Consider the following 22,064-nt stretch of genomic DNA (forward strand, 5'->3'; position numbering starts at 1 on the left):
CCAAACACACTTGATGTTCAAAATAGTAAGTTGGTCCTTGGCCATTTCTCCCTAACACACAAGAAGGTTATTTGTATTTGAAAAAGCAGTGCTTTTCATAAAGGGTTAGAGGCTGTGATATCAGAAACTGGGAGGAAAAATATTTTTAAAAAACCTCTGAGATGATTTTGATGGATCCCAGTTTCCAATTTTGTCATTTTAAGAATCACTGTGGGGTGCCTAGCTGGCTTATTCAATAGAGCATGCGACTCTTGATCTTGGAGTTGTGAGATCGATCCCCACATTGGGTATAGGGATTACTTAAAAATAAAAAATCTCATTTATTCATTTGAGACAGAACACGAGCGGGGGTGGGGGCAGAAGGAGAGGGAGAAGCAGACTCCTCATTGAGCAGGGAGCCCAATGTGGGGCTCTATACCAGGACCCCGGGATCATGACCTGAGCCAAAGGCAGATGCTTAACCAAATGAGCAGCCTAGGCACCCCAAAAATAATTTTAAACAAAAAAAAGCACAGCCTTATTAGTCTTATTTTAGAAAACAGAAGTATCCATCGTTTCTATCCGAGGTTGTAGGTATCTGAAGAGTTGTTTCTTGAGAACATAACCCAGAGTCGACGCATATATTGATCAAAAAGTCTGATGAATACGGCTATAGAGGCAAACACTCTGGATGAAATAATAAACTCTTGACCCAAACCTGAGGAACTGAACCTAGATGATCTAGATCCTGTTCCCTTATTACCTTGAGGTCTGAGTTCAATATTTTGACATCCCTTTGACTGTGGTAGCTGTAGCAACCCTACATTTCAGCATGCTGACCAGCAAATAATAAAAAATAGTATAAACAGTAGCTTACTTAATAGTACATAATAAATTAAAATGATAGCTGCTGTCATTTCCTAGAACACTTGGAAAGACCTGGGGCTAGGGATTCCAGCCCAAGTTCTGTTTCTAATAACATGAGCAGGCTGAGGTTCCTCCTCAGTTGGCTTCGCTGTCGAAGTAGGATATCCGTGTGTGCCTATCACTCTTTTAATGTTAGAGGAATTGTCCATTGAAGAAGCTTAATTGAGGAACTTGCTGCTGGCTGGCTTTGTTGGAAGATCATGTGACTCTTGATCTTGGGGTGTCTTGAGTTCCAACCCCATGTTGGGTGTAGAGATTACTTTAAAAAAAACAAAAAACAAAAAAACCACCACCGAACTTTACAACAAACCGAAAAAAATCTTTATATCTAAGTTAATAGAATAGATGTAAGGAGGAGACTTCAATGAACAGGAGGAATAAACATTGAAGAAGAAGCGGAAACAGTAGGTAGAATTGAGAACTAAGAAGAGAATAGAGATGAGATAGAGAAGGTTTCTTTGCAGAAAAGACACTGATTGAATCAAAAACCCAGAAAGGACTCCTTAAGCTCCTGGGACTTAGTGTATTTTTCCAAGGGTTCTCTTTAACTGCGGTGCCCAGCTGCTGTTTCAGAGTTGCATCATCTTTTGTTTCCTATTAGGTGTTCTATTATTCAACTGGAATCTTCAGAGATGCAGGTATTGAGGAGCCAATCTATGCCACCATCGGCACGGGTGTAGTGAATACCATCTTCACTGTTGTCTCTGTAAGTTGGATGCTGTGATAGTTTGGGGGCAGGGGAGGGGCGTTCTTCCTACACATGTTCAAAGATGGGGTTTGTGTCCTTCCATCTCCCTCCCTACCATCATTTAAACAGTTGTGGTTGTTTCGTTCTTCTTTGGGAAAGAAGAGCGATTGAATGATGGGTATGAGTAGTCTTCACTCTCTCAAGCAAATATGAAGTGGGTGGGAAAGAGAGAGGTATAAAAGGGATTTGTAGGATGCTTGAAACTCAACTAAAAGGGGACGTATGACTCTACCAAGTATCCTGCCATTGGTACGGCACATTCCGGTAGTTCATACAGTTTTCAGGAAAGGGAAAGCAGAAATTTTATGTTATATTATTCTTCTTTTAGCTGTTTCTGGTGGAAAGGGCAGGGAGGAGGACTCTCCATATGACTGGCCTTGGAGGGATGGCTGTTTGTTCCATCTTTATGACCATCTCATTGTTACTAAAGGTGCGTGCTCTTTGAGTGAAGGAAACGGAGGGGAAGGAGGGAGAATAGGTCACAGGTGACTCTGACGTGGGTGGGAGAGGTGAGTGGGAGACCCGTAAAGTCCCATGCCCAGAGATTTAAGACAAATGAATCCTCAGAGATCGGTAACTAAACTGCTGTAATTCTTAACATCTGTATAACATAGAGCGTGTAAAATACCTCATGTAATTTAATTCTTCAAGTATTCTTGAGGTAATTATTCCCATTTTACAGGTGATGAAATGATCTTGGTGCAAAATGACAGATGGTGTGAGCACAAGGCTACGATTCAAAAACCCAGGCCTTTTGACTCTTAAGTCAAAGAACTCCATTGTACCCCAGACAGAGGGAGCTTCCGTTATCAGTCAGTCCTCATTGCTGGGAGGCTAGATCTATCCAGGTCAAGCTGTCTTGACTACTGACTTTCCTTGGTTCCTCCTCATTTAGGATGAGTATAATTGGATGAGCTTTGTTTGCATCGGGGCTACCCTGGTCTTTGTGGCCTTCTTTGAAGTTGGCCCAGGCCCCATTCCCTGGTTTATCGTGGCCGAACTCTTCAGCCAAGGACCCCGCCCGGCCGCGATGGCAGTGGCTGGTTGTTCCAACTGGACCTCCAACTTCCTGGTCGGGCTCCTGTTCCCTTCAGCTGCAGTAAGTAAATTCAAACAAAACTCACCGAGTCCATCTCAAAAGCAGCTCACTTAAGCCGACAGGTTTAAAATTTGGTAACTGACACCACAGAGAGTTAGATATCAAGTGGAGATTGTTTTTGTGGGTTTTTTTTTTTTTTAAACATTTTACTTATTTTAGAGAGAGAGAGATTGAATGTGACAGGGGGAGGAGCAGAGGGAGAGGGAGAGAGAGAATCTCAAGCAGAGACTGCACTAAGCGCGAAACCTGACCCACGGCTTGATCTCCTCTGACGAAACCAAGAGTCGGACGCTCAACCAACAGCCACCCAGGCGCCCCAGATATCAAGTGTTTTTTTTTTTTTTTAAGATTTTATTTATTTATTTGGCAGAAAGACAGAGACCGAGAGAGTGTAACCACAAGTAGGCAGAGCAGCAGGCAGGAGATGGAGAAGCAAGCTCCCCGTTGAGCAGAGAGCTGGATGAGGGGCTCGATCCCAGGACCCTGGGATCATTACCAAAGCCGAAGGCAGACGCTCAAGCAACTGAAGCACCCAGGCGCCCCCCCAGATATCTAGTGTTTTAAACCAGATTTTTTTTTTATTTTCAGTGGCATATAGAAAAAGAAGGAATGGTAGCAAAAAAAAGATTGAAGCAGGAGGGCAAAACTGGGAACTTTTATTTTTTTAAAGTAAACTCTACCCCCAACATGGGGCTCAAACTCAAGACCTGGAGGAGATGAGAGGTCGCATGTTCTACTGACTGAGGCAGCCGGGTACCCCAAAACTGGGAACTTTTAAAAGACCACTGGTCTGGGCGCCTGGGTGGCTCAGTTGGTTAAGCGACTGCCTTCGGCTCAGAACATGATCCTGGAGTCCCGGGATCGAGTCCCACATCGGGCTCCCTGCTCAGCAGGGAGTCTGCTTCTCCCTCTGACCCTCTTCCCTCTCGTGCTCTCTATCTCTCATTCTCTCTCTCTCAAATAAATAAATAAAATCTTAAAAAAAAAAAAAAGACCACTGGTCTGAGGTGATTACAGGCATAGTTCTGCCTAGATACAATGATCGTGATGAATGCCAAAGGATTCCAGACCAACATGTAAAATCCACAATTTGAATGAGCTGGCATTAGTGACTTTGTGACCTTAAAGGCTCCCTAATAATCATAGGATGTTAATGAATGAGTGAGGTAAGTCCTATTATATAAAATGACCCGGAGCTGGTTCCTTAAATAAAGGCACTTGCAGTGGACTTCTAGAATGCATTTCCTATTTCTGTGAGTCTTTCAGAAACCTGGATTTTAAAAATAATCATCAAAAGTCCTAGGGGCGCCTGGGTAGCTCAGTCGGTTAAGCGTCTGCCTTCAGCTCAGGTCTTGATCCCAAGGTCCTGGGATTGCGCCCCACATGTGGTTCCTTGTTCAGTGGGGAGCCTGTTTCTCCCCCTGCTTGTGCTCTATCTCTGACAAATAAATAAAATAAAGGAAAAAAAAAAAGTCCTAAAATACTCAATAGGTATTTGGAATCAGGGATCTTTAACGAATAGGAAAAGGAATGATGCAGAATTGCAGGGAAATACAGTAAGTGAGCAATGGCATAATAAACATCCAAGGTAGGGGCGCCTGGGTGGTTCAGTCTTTAGGTGTCTGCCCTCGGCTCAGGTCATGATCCCAGGGTCCTGGGATCGAGCCCCGCTCAGGATTCCTGCCCAGAGGGAAGCCTGCCACTCCCTCTCCCGCTCCCCCTGCTTGTGTTCCCTCTCTCACTGTGTCTCTCTCTGTCAAATAAATAAATGAAATCTTTTTTAAAAAAATACCGGGGAAGACTACATGTTGTTGTTAAATGTGGAAGGGTTGTGTCCCGAAGCCTACTAGAAATGGATGGGAAGGGAAGGGGTTTGGCAATGACCAGAATTTACACTGACACTCCTTTTTCTTTATCTTTTCACTAGTTCTATTTAGGAGCCTATGTTTTTATCATCTTCACTGGCTTCCTCATTGTCTTCTTGGTCTTGACCTTCTTCAAAGTCCCTGAGACTCGTGGCAGGACTTTTGAGGAAATCACACGAGCCTTCGAGGGGCAGGCTCGGGAGGCTAACAGAGCTGAGAATGTCCCCACCGTGGAGATGAACAGGATCCAGCCCATGAAGTAAACCCCACCGTCTAAGCCATGCCTCCTTCCCGCCTCCCTCCCAACATGGAAAAGCAACCTCTCCCCAGATGAGGGAGAGACCTCATCAGCTTGTAACCCAGGACTGTTTTTGAATGCTGCTACTTGATTCCTTTCGCATCCCACAGAGGAACCCAGTGCAGGAGTTAGTTGTATCTTCAATGGCTTTCAAAACTTTTCATTTCTTGGACATTCTCTTCTGTTTAGGAGAGACCAAGCAAACCTACCCTCATTTCAGGAGGCATTGGCCACTTGCCATCTGACAGCATTGTCGTCTCTTCCTGCCTTGGGTTCTAATAGGGCCTCACCAGGGCCAGTAGTGGAGGGGAGTAAGAGTGAGGTGCAGTTTCCCCGACCCCCGACTTCCCAGGAAGCAGATCTATGAGTGTGGAGGGCAGAGAGGGATTACATAAGAGCACCTCCCTCGCTTCCATACAGCTCTGCAGAGCAAATTAACTTGAGTTTTATTTATTTTATCTTCTGGTTTTATTGCATAAATATTTATTTTTTTAAGTGTAAAATAATTTTATGAAATAAAACAGAAGGAAATTGAGGATGGAGGGAGGCGCTTGAAGAGAGGTTCTAGGGTAGAAGATTTGATACTGGAGCAGTCGAGGTGCAATAAGGGGAAGATTCAGGGAGAAGTATAACGTGTTCTCAGAGGGTACATGATGGGGTGTGTGAAGTTTGCACATTGCCTCTTAACCTTCAGGTGGAAACTCTCAAGTTTAATTTCTGAGAAAAGTGATGTGCCTGTTTTAAGAAGCTACTGGTTACCTTTAGAACTTTTTTCTTTGTTTAAAATAATACGTAGTGTTACTTGAAATCTAGGGTTATTAAGATGGGCATTATAGCTAATGGTGGTGGATGGGTTCTAATTTTGGTTGGAGTCCAGAGAAGGCAAGGTTATTTCTAGATATCCTTTCTCCCCTCACTGGACAAAACAACTTCTTCCCCTTATAGTGGACTCACTGTGGGGGGTGCGGGTTAAAGTATTCCTAATACCCGCCTGGTGGGAGAACCTTCCAAATAAGGAACCCAAAATAGTGGTTCTTGGTAGAGGTTCTGTATTTCTCCATTTTGTTCTTTAGGAGATTTTAGTTGTTATTTTGTTTTAAGCCATAGCTTTAAAAGAATTCAGAGGAGAATGTTCATCAACTAACTTGGAATTTGTAACCTCAGCTCTGGGAGAGGATTTTTCCTGAACGATTATTATCTAGTTGAAATATGTTGTCGCTAAGGGTCATCGCATGCTTGTTCTGTTGCCATATTCGCATAGTATGACGTCAAGCGCCCTTAGGGGACCATACATTTGGGACAATACGAGTAAATGTACGGTGTATCCCACACTTGAGAGAGTATGAATGTATGTGCACTGTCACTTTGCTCTGGTGGAAGTAGATGACTGGTAACTTGTGTCCTTTATGTACCTACAGCCCCCTTTTGAATAGAATGTGTTCAAAGTCCTCTCTCTCTATATAAAGAACACTGCCTCTGCTGGGTGGAATTTGCATCTACGGTTTGGTTCCAGACTTCAGAGTTCAGTGGCACCTGGCTACCTTTCCTTGTTGGACAACTGGGGGGAGAACTCCTTAAATCTTCAGATTGAGGGTGGAGGACTCTGCCTCCCCCTAGACCCAGACAATGGTGAAAGGAGAATGTGAGATCAGAACATGTGGCCTCCTGGAGGGGAGTCATAGGGGAGAAGGAGCCTTTCTTTTAAGGGGTGAGAAACAAACTGAAGACTTCTAACTCGGGAGCATTTTAGGGAGCCAGATGAGGTGGAGGGATGTACACTTGGCCCAGGTCATGGACACCAGTACAATCATCTAGTTTCCCAGTATTTTGATAAATGGAGATTGGGCCCCATGACACCTACTCTGTCTTCCTTCTTTCATATGTTGCTTGACCACCCTTTCTCTCCTTGGTGCTTACATACTTCAGACCCTTTAGCCAAACCCTTGCCTATGACAGTATTTTAGTCACCAGTTCTCACTGTTGCCCCTGGTCATTGAGCGTTTTGGGGAAAAAAACAGCTTATATGGAATGGGGCTTGGTTCAACAGATGACTTTAACTGCACCTCTACTTCCGGCTCCTCAAAACCAGTGGGTTGGCAGTAATGCTGTGGGGAAGTTTTCCCCCTTTCTCAGAGACCAGATTGTGAATATTTCCAAATGGGTTTTCTATTATTAATGTTACTGTGGTTCTTTGTTTTGAAATAAAAATTCTGAATGTACATATGACATCATGGGCTTGCTGATTTTGGTTTTTTTTTTTTTTTTTGTCCTTCCTGTAACAACAAAATTAGCTTTAAATCCCGGTTTGACCACTCAGTACCTGTTACCTGGAGTAAGCTTCCTAAAAGTCTAATACATATGAAAATAGTGGTACTTGTTCATGATGCAGATGAGATGAACAGCCTTAGTGTGTTGCTTTCTTTCCCCAGTGAGAATTCTTTTCTCTCACTTCCTTACCCCTCTGGTCTTTGCTCTCTGAAACTCATCCTATGCTGATGTCAGGATATCCATATTACATGTATTTAAGATTTTATTTTTGAGTAATCTCTACACCCGACGTAGGGCTGGAACCTACAACCCCAAGATCAAGAGCTGCACGTCCCTCCAACTGAGCCAGCCAGGTGCCCCCATCATACACTTCTATCACCATCCTACTTAAGATCCTTCAGTAGCTTCCAGTCAACTACAGAAAATAAAACTTAAGCCCCCTACCGATCTCACACCCACACCCCACCCGAGGACAAGGTCCCTGTTACCTGTTTAGGTTATCATTTCTTAGCTCCCATTTAGACAAGAAAACACCCACACCCACTTCATCACTCTTTACCACCTTCATGCCTTCATTTATGGACTTTACATTTATGGACTTCTGATATTCCCTCCCCTACGTTTCCCTATCCTTACTACAGCTATTTGAATGGCTACTTTTTTAATTTTATTTTTTGGTTATCAAATGATCCTTTATTGAAACATTTTCCTTTGTAGTTGACTAGCTGGGCATTCCACCGCACCACTGTTGATGTCATCTGTGATGTCATGAGGGTGGTGGCCATCAACATTGCAGCCCACAGACTGGGCAGTCCCCAGGATTTCTTTAATGGTTCCAGAGAGTTCTCTGTCTAAGGATCGGTGTCGCATCTGTCGGGCAATACTGACGATCTCATCAAAAGTGATAGTTTCACTGTGCTTAATGTTTTTCTGCTTCTTTCTGTCTCTTGGTGGTTCCTCGAGGGCTTTGATAATCAGGGCAGAGGCAGAAGGTCCCACTTCAATCTGGGCCTGTCTGTTCTGAGGGGTCAGTTTCACTGTAATCCTTAGACCCTTCCAATCACTGGTTGCCGTGGCGATGTCATCACCAACCTTTTTTGGAGACAGACCCAGCCGGCCGATCTTCGGGGCCAGGGCAGACGTGGCATCGACTTCGCCACGGGGGCACCTCAGGTACACGACTTTGATCTCATTGGGGTCAAACTTAGGCAGCATGGCAGATGTGGCTAGTGTCGGATGAACCCGGATTCGGGACGACCGAAGGAAGTTGCACCTTTGCCTCCCCGAGCTGAAAGCCAAAAGCGGCTACTTATTTCTATTTAGCACAGGCATGAGCTCCATAAAGCCTTCCATATCGGCAAACATAATCCTCACACTGGTACTCTTATGTTAGGAATGACAATGAAACCCGAATGTCCTGAAAGATCTTGGTGACTGAACCATATTCTCCTTAACTCTGGGGATATTAGATCCCTTTTTCCATCTTTGTTTCTTTTAATCCATTCTCCAATAACCAGAGTAGTCAAAAAGATCATGTCACTCCCCTGCTTAAAGCCTTCTGATTACATCTTCTCACACTTAAAATAGCATCCAGACTCCTTTACTGGGACCTGTAAATTCGGTAACCATACATCCCAGATGACTCCTATTACCCTGGTGTAACATTGCTTTCATTATCAAAACCCCTCTAAAAATATCTTCTGGTTACTCTACCTAAAAGGTTTGCTTCTTCAACTTCATCTCTCATTACTCTTTGCTCACAGAAGTCTAGCCCCACTGGGCCTTCTGTTTCTCAAATATATCAAATTCATTTTCAATAGGTTCTTTGCACTTGTCGCCTTGTGTTTAGAATATTCTGCCTCAAAATTTTGTATGGCTTAGTCTGTCTTGTGAGTTAGGTCTTAGTTACCAACCCCTGTAGACTATAAGCTCAAAAGCAAGTACCTTGTCTGACTCACTCCTGCCTCGAACACTGCAGGACATACAATTGATTAAGTGTCATCAGTCTGGCTGGTTCCTATCAGAAGACAGAAACTATGGGCGCCTGGGTGACTCAGTCGTTAAGCATCTGCCTTCGGCTCGGGTCATGATCCTAGGGACCTGGGATCGAGCCCCAGGTTGGGCTCACTGCTCGCTGGGAGGCCTGCTTCTCCCTCTCCCACTCACACTGCTTGTGTTCCCTCTCTCACCGTGTCTCTCTCTCTCAAATAAATAAAATCTTAAAAAAAAAAAAAGACAGAAACTACACAATGCTTTAAACAGAGAAAGTGAAACAAAGAATGTCAAGCTGGGGCGCCTGGCTGACTCAGTCAGAAGAGCTTGTGACTCTTGATCTTGGGGTTATAATTTCGAGCCCTACTTTGGGCATGGAGGCTACTTTAAAAAAAATTGTGTTTAAATAAAAAAAAAGAATAGAAATCATAGATAGGCGAACTCAATATGATATCCTAAAGCTGAGGGAGAGTATCCAAGGAGAGACACACTTGGGAGAGAGGCCATCTCCCCAAAGCTGAGGCTCAGTTCTTTTTTTTAAGATTTTATTTATTTGAGAGGGAGAGATAAGAGTGCAAGCAGCAGAAGGAGACGGCGAGGCAGGCTCCTCCTGAGCAGGTGGCCCAATGCAGAACTCAGTCCCCGGACCCCCGAAGGCAGACGCTTTACCGACTGAGCCACGCAGGTGCCCCTGAGGTTCAGATCTTATTGGAAAAGACATAGTTGCAGTCTACCGGATAGCAGAGAAATTTGCTGGATTGCACAAGCCAGAGCTGCTGTGGTCTGGGGAGCAGGAGACAAGTGCAGGTGAGCTACAGCTGGTGGCCAGCTATGTGAGTGTACAGAGGGAGTCAGGGCACCAATATGGGGGGGAAAGGGGCGCCGTACTTGGGGCCTTGTGGGAGGTGATTGCCAGACATGGGCTGGGGCTGTGAGGTGACTGATGGAGCTAGCCTTCTGGGTGCATGCCTGTGGCAGGGTGCCACCAGATGCTTTGTCATCTATGGTGTGGCCATTGGAAAGAGCAGGACACGCCCCCTTCTTCCTACAGCACCATCTACTGAGAAAACTTCACTGTGCTTAACACTCAAGAAGAAATGATTTAAAGGAATGCCATCCATTATCAAAAGGTACTGAAGGATGAATTTGGAGCCGAGAGGCAAAAAATCAGTAACTGACACAATAAATGTTAGGTGGCTGGCTGGCTGAAGTGGTCCCGGGTTGGGAGAATTTACTCTTTCCACACCTCCCAAAGCCTACCTGCGCTTTCGATAAAATTCAAGTTGAAACGTCCCACTTTTTTTCTTTTCTTTTGAGCGTAATGCCGAACCTTTCGCCAAGGTTCCACCTGGATGGCTGCGGCTTAAGTTGGGCTAGTGGCCGCCGGCCAGGAAAGGGAAAGGGAGGAGGGGAGAAGTAGAAGGAGTGCCCCTGGGCCTGGAGCCTGGCGCTGCGAGATGCTGAGGACCAGGCCGCAGGTGGGGACCAGGCCGCAGACGAGCCCCAGTCCCCCAGCTCTGGCTCTCCGTTCCGGGGCTTCCTTACGCCATCCTATCACCAGGGAGAACTCCTTGAGTGTCGACTCCCAGAGTGACCCCAACGAATCCCCTCGTATCACCTCTGTGTCCTGGATCCGGGCCCTGGTTGCGGCGGCACAGGGGCGACCACGGTCGCGCCAAGCGCCCACCTTCCTCCCTCGTGTCGCCGCCCCGCTCCCTCCGTGACAGCAGCCCGCAGCGAGCACCCAGCACGCAGGTTTCCGGCCTGAGCCTCTCCAGCCCCAGGCGTGGCCCTGCGGCCCCCACCGCCCACTTCCTCCGCCCTTCCCCCAGCCCTCCCCTGCGGCGTGGCTGGAGGCCCGCCTGGCGCCCGGGAAACCGCAGACCCCGCGGGAGGCGGGGCTTCGGCCGCGCGTTCACTGCGCAGGCGCGGACGGCCGCAAACCCGTCGTCTGTACTGCGTTTTGTTCAAGATCCTCGCAACGATTTCTGGTTCTAGTGCGGATCATAACCCAGCCAACCTTCCAGTGCAGGTGTTTCTCACCTGTCTTATTATGAAGTGGATCTAACTACCTTTCCTGGATTTCTCTCGGCTTAGTGACTTAATTGATAAAACTGAATCATGTGAGTTGCATGAGATATATTTCAGAAATTAAATCCAAATCTCATTTTTTTAAATGAGGAAGTTGAGACCAATGAATGAATTGGCAAAACTGGAGCTGGCATGGTACCTCTGTGTCTTTATACTCAAGAACTGGAATAAAGGAGCCAATAAGGTGTAAGGTGCCAGTTTCTAGTATATTTACCAAAATATTTTATTAAAAGGTGTTTGATCTTTTTTTTAAAGATTTTATTGGTTTAATTGACAGAGAGAGAGAGAGAGAGGGAACACAAGCGGGGGGAGTGGGAGAGGGAGAAGCCGACTTTCCGCCGAGCAGGGAGCCCAATGCGGGGCTCGATCCCAGGACCCTGGGATCATGACCTGAGCCGAAGGCAGTCCCTTAACCAACTGAGCCACCCAGGCGCCCCTGTGTTTAATCTTTTTTTAAAAAAAAGATTTTATGTAGTTATTAAGGAGAGAGAGAGAAAGCACAAGCAGGGGGAGTGGCAGGCAGAGGGAGAAGCAGGCTTCACGCTGAGCGGGGAGCCGGATGTGGGACTGGATCCCAGGACCCTGGAATCATGACCTCAGCCTAAGGCAGCCGCTTAACCGACTGAGCCACTCAGGCGTCCCAAAGGTGTTTAATTTTTTTTTCAAGATTTTATTTATTTATTTGAGAAGAGAGAGCATGGGCGGGGAGAGGGGCAGAGGGAGAGGGAGAAGCAGGCTCCTGCTGGTGGGTGGGCGACGGCGGGGCCATGGCTGGTCCACCCCAGGACCCTGGGATCATGACCTGGGCTGAAGGGAGACCCCTGACTCACTTAGCCACTCAGGCATCCCGACAAGTATTTAATCTTTATCAATCTGAAGTGAGAAAGGGATCCTATACTTCTAAGTTTACATTGTATTATGACATTGAGCATTTTTTTGCTTGTTAGCTCTTTGCATTTCCTTATCTGTAAATCGTTTGTATGTATCAGAGGAAAACTATTTTGAAAAGAACATGTTTTCTGACGAAGAAACAAGACAAAATAAATAAACGTAGAGTTTATAAGTAAGATAGTTACCGCATGGGGCGCCTGGGTAGCTCAGTTGTTAAGGCCTGCCTTAGGCTCAGGTCATGATCCCAGGGTCCTGGGATAGAGCCCCATCTGTCTCCCTGCTCGGCAGAAGACTGCTTCTCCCTCTTCCACTCCCCCTGCTTGTGTTCCCTCTCTCACTGTGTCTCTCTCCGTCAAATAAATAAAGTTAAAGAAAAGAAAAGAGTCAGATGCTTAACCCACTGAGCCACCCAGGCGCCCTGTATTCTACTTTAGATACCTCATACAAGTAGAATCATACAGTATTTGTCTTTTTGTGCCTGGCTTATGTCACTTAGCATAATGTCCTCACAGTTCATCCATGATGTAGGCTATGATAGGATTCCCTTCCTTTTTAAGGCTGAATAATATTCCCTCGGATATATATACCACATTCTGTTTATCTATTGAGACATTGATGGATATTTGGGTTCCTTCCGCTTATTGGCTTTTGTGAATAGTGCTGCTAATGAACATGGGTGTGCAAAAATCTCTTCAAGAACCTGTTTTCAGTTCTTTTGGATATATATCATAACTGGGATTGCTGGATCATATACTGTTGTATTTTAAAATTTTGGGGGAACCTCCATACTATTTTTCCATAGTGGTTGTACTATTTTACAAGCCCACAAACAAAATTAAAAACTTTTGTGCTTCAAAGCACATTATCAAGAAAGTGAAAAAACAACGTACAGAATGGGAATTGCAAATCATAAATCTGGTAAGAGATTCCTATCTGGACTCTTTAAAGAACTCTTATAATGCAATAAAAGTGCTAAAAAATTAAAACTCAAGTGATCCAATTAAAACACAGGCAAAGACTTCAATAAACATTTCACTAAAGAAGATACGCAAATGGCCAATAAGCACAGGGCGCCTGGGTGGCTCGGTTGGTTGAGAAACTGCCTTCGGCTCAGGTCATGATCCTGGAGTACCGGGATCGAGTCCCGCATCGGGCTCCCTGCTCAAGGGCGAGTCGGCTTCTCCCTCTGACCCTCCCCGCTCTCGTGCTCTCTCTTTCTGATTCTCTCTCTCAAATAAATCAATAAAATCTTAAAAAAAAAAAAAACAAATGGCCAGTAAGCACATAAAAAGAAATTCAGCGTCATTAATCCTTAGGGAAATACAAATCAAATATCTGCCTGTTGAATTATGTTGGATATCTGCCTAATAATCCATTAAGGATGTTTCAAATTTATTTAACTTTTTTTTTAAAGATTTTATTTATTTGAGAGAGAATGAGAGAGAGCATGAGAGGGAAGAGGGTCAGAGGGAGAAGCAGACTCCCTGCTGAGCAGGGAGCCCGATGTGGGACTCCATCCCAGGACTCCAGAATCATGACGTGACCCGAAGGCAGTTGTTTAACCAACTGAGCCACCCAGGCGCCCTTATTTAACTTTTTCAAAAGATTTATTTATTTTAGAGAGATAGAATGTGCCTCGAGGGTGGGGTGGGGTGGGGAGAGGCAAAGGGAGAGGGAGAGAAGCAGACACCCTACTGAGTGAAGAGCCCAACTTGGGGTTAGATCTCATGACCCTGAGATCATGACCTGAGCCAAAGTCAAGAGTCTGATTGAGCCACCCAGGTGCCCCTCATTTTCTTTTTATTAAACCGTTTTTTTAAGCCAGTCTCTTAAACCATAATTCATATATTACAAAGTTCACTCATTGAAAGGGTACAATTCAATGATTTTCACAGATTTGTTCAACTACTACTGAAATCACCCTAGAAAGAAACTTGTACCCATTAGAAGTCATTCCCTATTCCTCTGTCCCTACCCTCTTTGATTTTCCTCCTCTTGGTTCTAGGCAACCACTTATCTACTTTCTTCTTCTCTACAGATTTGCCTATGTTTAAAATTTCATCTAAATTGAATCATGTAATATGTGATCTTTTGAGACTGGCTTCATACAAATTCGAATGTTTTCAAGGTTCATCTATATTATAGTATTTATTTAGTACTTGACTCCTTTTTTATGGCCAAATATTGCCTGGTGTGGACATACCACATTTTCATTATCCGTTCAGCTGTCTATGGCTATATGGGTTGTTGCCAATTTGGGATTATTGTGAATAATGCTGCTTATGAACATTTGTGAACAAATGTTTTGGTGTGAACGTATGTTTTCATTTTTCTTGGGTAATGTATCTAGGAGAGGACGTGCTGGGTCATATAACTTTTTTTTTTAAGATTTTATTTATTTATTTTACAGAGAGAGACACGGTGAGAGAGGGAACACAAGCAGGGGGAGTGGGAGAGGGAGAAGCAGGCTTCCCGTAGAGTGGGGAGCCCGATGCAGGGCTCGATCCCAGGACCCTAGGATCATGACCTCGGTCAAAGGCAGACGCTTAATCACTGAGCCACCCAGGCCCCCGTTGGACTCCTTTTCTAAGAGCATTAATCTCATTCATGAGGGCTCTGTCCTCAAGACCTTATCATCTCCCAAAGACCACACAACTAATACCGTCACGTTCGGTGTTAGGATTTTAACATATAAATTTAGGGGGACACAAACACTCACAGTATAGCAGTTAAGATGCTTTTAATTTGACTCAGTTTAAGTCATCTATTTTTTGTTGTTCATGCCTACTAGACTGGCAAAACTTTCTATATCTGTAAACACAAAATGTGCGTGGAAATGCAGAAATGGGAACTGTCTTAACTGCTAGGAAGAGTATAAAACTGTACCACCACTTTAGATAGCAATGGCTTTCTAGGAAATTTGAATGTGCATAGCCCCAGTTCTTCATCTACCCCACCCCGCCCCCAATTCCATGTTGTCTGCCAAGTGGTTTTGTAGTTTTGTTATGGTCTGAATGTTTGTATCCCCCCACCCCAAATTCCTATGTTGAACTCCTAACCCCCACGGTGATGGCATCAGGAGCTGTGGCCTTTGGGAAATGATTCGATCATGAGGGTGGAGCTCTCATGAATGGGATTAGTGCCCTTAGAGAGGCTCCCCACCCCCTGAGCTTTCTTGCTCCTTCCCTTATGTGAGATTACAGCAAAAAGGTGGCAGTCCATGCACCAGGAAGCTGGCTCTCATCAGATATTGAAGCTGCTGATGGCTTGATCTTGGACCTACCAGCCTCCAGAATGGTAAGAAATAAATTCCTATTCTTTATAAGTCACCTAGTATGGTATTTTTGTTATAGCAACCCAAACAGACTAAGATGAGTTCCTTGTACTGAAAGAGAAGGGTCTGCTTCCATTTATTTGTTTGTTTGTTTATATTCTCTACATCCAACTTTGGGTCTGAACTCGAGATCAAGAGTTGCAGGTAATTCCACTGAGCCAGCCAGGCACCCATTTTTTCTTTTCTTTTCTTTTCTTTTCTTTTCTTTTCTTTTCTTTTCTTTTCTTTTCTTTTCTTTTCTTTTCTTTTCTTTTCTTCTCTTCTCTTCTCTTCTCCTTTCTTTCTTTCTCTCTCTCTCTCTTTCTTTCCTTCCTCCCTCCCTCCCTTCCTTTCTTTTATAAAAGATTTTTATTTATTTATTTGACACAGAGAGACGCAGTGAGATAGGGAACACAAGCAGGGGAAGTGGGAGACGGAGAAGCATGCTTCCCGCCAAGTAGGGAGCCCGACATGGGGCTCGATCCCAGGACCCTGGGATCATGACCTGAGGCGAAGGCAGTCGCTTAACGACTGAGCCACCCAGATGCCCCTATTTATTTCTTTTTTATTTATTTATGCTTCCCTTTAACTTTAGATTCAGCCGTATGATATGACTTGGCCAATAAAATAAGGCAGAAGAAGTACTGTGTCAGTTCTGAGCCCAGGCCTTAAGAGATCATGCCAATTACCATTTGCCCTCTGGCATATTTGCCATTGTCAGGAAAGAACTTCCCTGGGTAATGGCTGCAACCTCAGACAGGCCTCGGAAATAAACAGGCAGTGATATCTTAGTCCAAACCTCAGAGAGAAGCCTCACTCAGCTTGATCTGTAGCTTGAGGCTTAGCCAAACCCAGCCTGGATCTGCTGACCTCTCCTAGCCTATTCACAGATACAGGAGTGATAATAAATAATTGTTACTTTCGGGGCACCTGGGTGGCTCAGTCGTTAAGCGTCTGCCTTCAGCTGGGGTCATGATCCCAGGGTCCTGGGATCGAGCCCCACATCAGGCTCCCTCCTCCATGGGAAGCCTGCTTCTCCCTCTCCCACTCCCCTGCTTGTGTTCCCTCTCTCGCTGTGTCTCTCTCTGTCAAATAAATAAATAAAATCTATAATAATAATAATAATAATGATAATTGTTATTTTAAGCTAGTGAAGTTGGGGGCTGTATAAGTAAAAAGGTAACTGGTAAAATACAACTACTTAATGTTCTGATAATTCCATCCTTAGTCATATACCTGAAAGAAATTTAGGCAAGGATAGATGTAGAGGGACAGTTAGAAGCTACTGCAATTATCCAGATAAGAGGTGACTATGGCTTGGCACCAGTGGAGCTGGAAGAATTTGCAAACAGCTAATTTTTTATGGGGGCTTTAATGGGAGATGTACCTCAAGTCTAAAATCTGGAAACCCACAAGAAAAAGAATCAAAAAATATATGCCAGGCAAACTTTAATTAAAGAGAGTTATTTAGGGGCGCCAGGCTGGCCCAGTCCGTGGAACATGGGACTCTTGATCTTGGGATTGTGAGTTTAAGCTCCACATTGGGTACAGAGATACTTAAAAATAAAATCTTAAAAAAGAAAAAAAAGAGGGAATTATTCAACCTATCTTGATAACCAAAATAGACCTTAAGACCAAAATCATAATGAAGATTCGAGGAAGATCACTTCATTAAGACAAAAGACCCAATTCACCATGAACATATAAGTTTTAAATATGTATAAAACAAATAAAATGGTATCAAAATATATAAAGCAGGGACACCTGGGTGGCTCACTCAGTTAAGCATCTGCTCAGGAGGCTCAGGTCATGATCCCAGGGTCCTGGGATCGAGTCCCACATCGGGCTCCTTGCTCAGGCGAGGAGCCTGCTTCTCCCTCTCCCTCTGCCTGCTGCTCCCCCTGCTTGTGCCCTTTCTCTCTCTGACAAATAAATAAACTCTTAAAAAAGTATATATATATATATATATATATATATATATATATAAAGCAAAACTGATAAAATTAGCGAATGAACCGTAACAGTTGGAGAATTCAAGATGTCAATTTCAATTAACCATAGATTAAGCAGATACAAAACCTGCATACTCAAATTCTTTACCATGGACTCTCCTTCTTCTCTGTATATGAAAGAAGGTAACATTTTGTTTGTCATATATATATATATTTTTTAAAGATTTTATTTATTTATTTGACAGAGAGAGACACAGCGAGAGAGGGAACACAAGCAGGGGGAGTGGGGGAGGGAGAAGCAGACTCCCTACTGAGCAGGGAGCCCGATGCGGGGCTCAATCCCAGGACCCTGGGATCCTGACCTGAGCTGAAGGCAGACACCTAACTGACTGAGCCACCCCGGCGCCCCTGTTTGTCATATATTTTTAAATATATATATTTTAAAAAATTATTAATCAAATTTAACAATCTTTTCCTTTATAAACTTTGTGTATTAATTCCTTCTTTAAAAAAGACTTTTTCATCCCAGTATTATAGGTATTAAATATTAAAAATATTTATCAATGTTTCTTCTAGTTTGATAGCTTTCATTTATGTTCAAATCTTTGATTTCTATGGATTTATTTGTGGGTATGCTGTGAAATAAGGATTCATCTTTGTGGTTTTTTCCACAATACCTAGCCAATATCATTTATTCAACAACCCACCTTTTCTTCTTTGATTTGAAATACCAATTTTACTGTATATTAAATTTTCATATGTATTTGTGCTATTTTTGGCCATCTTTGTCCCATTGATCTATTTTTTCTGCAGCACCAAATTGCTTACATATTTCAAAAATATCTGCTGGGCTACTCCCTTCTCATTTTCTCTTTTTGGAATTTTCCAGATTAATTTTTTCAACTTCCAAAAAGAAACCCGGGGCGCCTGGGTGGCTCAGTGTGATGAGTGTCTGGCTTTGGCTAGGGTCCTGATCCCAGGGTCCTGGGATCAAGCCCCATATAAGGCACCCTGCACCCCAATATAGCAGCAATGTCTACAATAGCCAAACTATGGAGAGAGCCTAGATGTCCATCAACAGATGAATGGATAAAGAAGATGTGATACATACACACATGCGCACGCGTGCGCGCGTGCGCGCACACACACACACATGCAGAAGAATATTATGTAGCCATCAAAAATGAAATCTTGCCATTTGCAATGACATGGATGGAACTAGAGGGTATTATGCTAAGTGAAATAAGTCAATGAGAGAAAGACAATTATCATATTATCTCACTGATATGAGGAATTTGAGAAACAACACAGAGTATCATAGGGAAGGGAGGGAAAATGAAACAAGACAAAACCAGAGAGGGGGAGAAACCATGACGGACTCTTCATCTCAGAAAACAAACTGAGGGTTGCTGGAGTGGTGGGGGGGTGGGAGGGATGGGGTGGCTGGGTGATGGACATTGGGGAGGGTATGTGCTGTGGTGAGCGCTGTGAATTGTGTAAGACTGACGAATCACAGACCTGTACCCCTGAGACAAATAGTACATTATATGTTAACAAATAAAAATAAGTAAATAAGTAAAATACTATTTTAGGGGCACCTGGGTAGCTCAGCTGGTTAAGCATCTGCCTTCAGCTAAGGTCATGACCTTGGTCCTGGGATTGAGCCCCACATTGGACTCTCTGCTTAGTGGGGAGTCTGCTCCCTATGACTCTCCCTCTGTGCTCTCATTCTCTCTCTCTCAAAAAATAAATTAAAAATCTTAAAAAAAAACAAACCTAAAATACTATTTTAGGAGTGCCAGGGTAGCACAGTAAGTTGAGCATTGGACTCTTGCTTTACGCCCAGGTCCTGAGATTGGGGTCATGAGATCAAGTCCTGAGATGGGCTCCATGCTCAGCACAGAGTCGGCTTGAGATTCTCTTTTTTCCTCTTACTCTGCCCCTTCCACTCGTGCTCCTCTCTATATCTCTCTCAAAAATCAATCAATCATTCAATCTTTATTTAAAAAGTACATTTTAGGGGCACCTGGGTGGCTCAGTCGTTAAGCGTCTGCCTTCATTCAGTTCAGGTCATGATCTCAGTATGCTGGGATCGAGCCCCGCTGTCAGGCTCCCCGCTCGGCTCCCTCTCCCGCTCCCCCTGCTTGTGTTCCTGCTTCTGCTGTGTCTCTCTCTGTCAAATAAATAAAAAATAAAATCTTTAAAAACCACTATTTTAGTCCACCGGTGTATCCAATCAATATGGGTGGAAGGGTGGATTTGTATGCCTTCTGTTTTTCAATGCTAAGTCGGGGAAGCATTTCCCAGGCAGATGCAATATCCATCCATTCCTATCAATATATTCAGGTAAAGGAGACACAACCATTGCACATAACGCCTCTTCAAACGCACCAATTTCTTTCCAAATTTTCACCTTAATGTCATCCCTTGAATTCTTATATCCTCCCAACCGAACTGTAGCCCCCATTAGGACTTCAGCAGCAGATTTTAGAACCACAGTGCATGGGGCTGCCACGTCAAGGATCCTAGAAATGTTACTTCTCCACTCAATGACTATTTTACCTATTTATGTACATATGCCTTTTGGTCCCCAACTGGGGTCATGTCAAAGAACCTAGGCCCCCTCATCATTTCTTATTTTGATTAATTGTAGGAACATCACCCCAGGTAATTGGAGGTCAAGTTTCTTGAATTCCTCCAAACTAGGACAAAAAGCAAGTTTGTTTAAGACCCCTCAATTTTGAAGGACCAATACTGGTCTTATATACTGGTCTTACCATCCAGATCCTTGCAGTAATATGCCAGTTTTCTGTAGAAAAAGACCACAGAAACAAATTAGAAATAAAACATTGTAATTTATGAGAATTATAGTGTAGAAAGTAAGCAAAATACTTATTAAACAGGACCAAGGTACCAAAACTCCAGTCTTTAAAATTAGAATTATAGGGTCTCCTTTATATATATTAATATACCAAAGACCCACTTCAAGATTTGCCTGGGGTTAAGTAGAGAAGGAAGGGCTTCATGACACCTGTATGGAAGATTAGACTTTGGATACTTAGTAGGTAAGGAAAATGTGGACCTTACCGTAAATTAGCAATCTCCAAAAAGGTTACTGAAAAGGTTTACTGATAACATACATGTGAAAGAGGTACTGATATCATATGTTTGAAAACACTATTTAGAATAACAAAAAAGTATAATATTTAATATCTATAAGTGTACTATGATGTTTGTCCAATGGAGTTAAACATTAACCATCTTTTCTGTTAATTGAAGGCTTATCTCTTTTCTTTTTTTTTAAAGATTTTATTTATTTGACAGCGAGAGCGAGAGAGAGAGAGAGAGAGCAAGCACAAGCAGGGGAACAGCAGGCAGCGGAGGAGCAGGCTCCCTGCTGAGCGAGGAGCCTGATGCAGGACTCGATTCCAGGACCCTGGGAGTGCAACCCGAGCCGAAGGCAGCCACTTAACCGACTGAGCCACCCAGGCGCCCCAGAATGCTTATCTTAGTATGTGACTTAGACTTATTTTTTATTATGGAAAGGCTGATTTCCTCCCTATAGTTCAGTAAGACAAGGGCTGAGAATTGATATTGTGTTTAGCAATATAGAGATCATTAGTATCTTGAGAGGAACAATTTTGATGGAGTGATGGTGTTGAAAATTTGATTGTGGTGTGTTCAAAATAGAATGGGAGGATTTCAGACGAAATATACTTCATGAAAACAGAGTATTAAAAGAGAATAATAGAGGGGCGCCTGGGTGGCTCAGTCGGTTGAGAGGCTGGTTGCCTTTGGCTGAGGTCATGATATCTGGGTCTTGCCATCCAGCCCTGTGTCAGGTTTCCTCCTCAGCACAGAGTCTGCTTCTCTCTTTCTCTCCCTCTGTCCCTCACCACTGTTCCTTCTCTCTCTCTCAAATAAATAAATACAATCTTTAAAAATAGATAGATTTTATTTGACAAAGCGAGAGCACAAGGAGGCAGAGCAGCGGGCAGAGGGAGAGGGAGAAGCAGACTCTGCGCTGAGCAGGGAGCCCAAGGTGGGGCTCTAACCCAGGACCCCGGGATCATGACCCGAGCCAAAGGCAGACGTGCTCCAAATAAAATCTTTAAAAGAAAATGAATAATAGAATGATAAAAGTGATTTTTAAGAATCGACAAAATAAATCACCATATCAGGAAGGCCTAATGCCTTAGTCTTGGACCAAATGAACTTGGATCAAAAATTTAAGAATACATGAAGTAGGGCGCCTAGTGGCTCAGTTGTTAAGCATCTGCCTTTGGCACAGGTCATGATCCCAGGGTCCTGGGATCGAGCCCCACATCGGGCTCCCTGCTCCATGGGGAATCTGCTTCACCCTTTCCCTCTATGCTCTCTCTTGCTCTTTCTCAAATAAATAAATAAAATCTAAAAAAAAAAGTCTCTATCTAGGATATATTTTTGACTCTTCTTTGCAGTTTTAGTTTGAGACGGGGATGCGAAGGATCCTGAATATAAAACTTACTCTTTGGGCGCCTGGGTGGTTCAGTCTGTTGAACGTCTGCCTTCAGCTTCAAATTTTTTGAAAAGTTTTATGTATGTATCTGTGTATTTGAAAGAGAACGCTGCGTACACATGCTCGGATGAACAGGGGGAAGG

General features: G+C 43.8%; 1 protein-coding gene and 1 pseudogene across 1 annotated transcript in view; one reads left to right on the forward strand and one right to left on the reverse strand.

Annotated features, from left to right (window-relative positions):
* The window catches only part of LOC114204131 (solute carrier family 2, facilitated glucose transporter member 3-like), a 63,940-nt gene extending 58,773 nt beyond the window's left edge, over nucleotides 1–5,167 (forward strand). The window contains exons 7-10 of the mRNA XM_088025901.1: nucleotides 1,508–1,612; nucleotides 1,983–2,084; nucleotides 2,550–2,753; nucleotides 4,681–5,167. Of these exons, the coding sequence (XP_087882027.1) occupies nucleotides 1,508–1,612; nucleotides 1,983–2,084; nucleotides 2,550–2,753; nucleotides 4,681–4,881 (612 nt within the window). The 3' untranslated portion in view covers nucleotides 4,882–5,167. The remainder of the gene's footprint in view (nucleotides 1–1,507; nucleotides 1,613–1,982; nucleotides 2,085–2,549; nucleotides 2,754–4,680) is intronic.
* A 2,710-nt stretch (nucleotides 5,168–7,877) lies between these two features.
* Nucleotides 7,878–8,399, reverse strand: LOC148163698 (large ribosomal subunit protein uL11 pseudogene; annotated as a pseudogene).
* Nucleotides 8,400–22,064: the final 13,665 nt, after the last annotated feature.

The sequence above is a fragment of the Eumetopias jubatus genome, unplaced genomic scaffold, assembly GCF_037043125.1.
Source record: "Eumetopias jubatus isolate StellerSeaLion01/CBP00866 unplaced genomic scaffold, mEumJub1_p1.0 scaffold_8, whole genome shotgun sequence".
NCBI classification, from domain to species: Eukaryota; Metazoa; Chordata; class Mammalia; order Carnivora; family Otariidae; genus Eumetopias; species Eumetopias jubatus.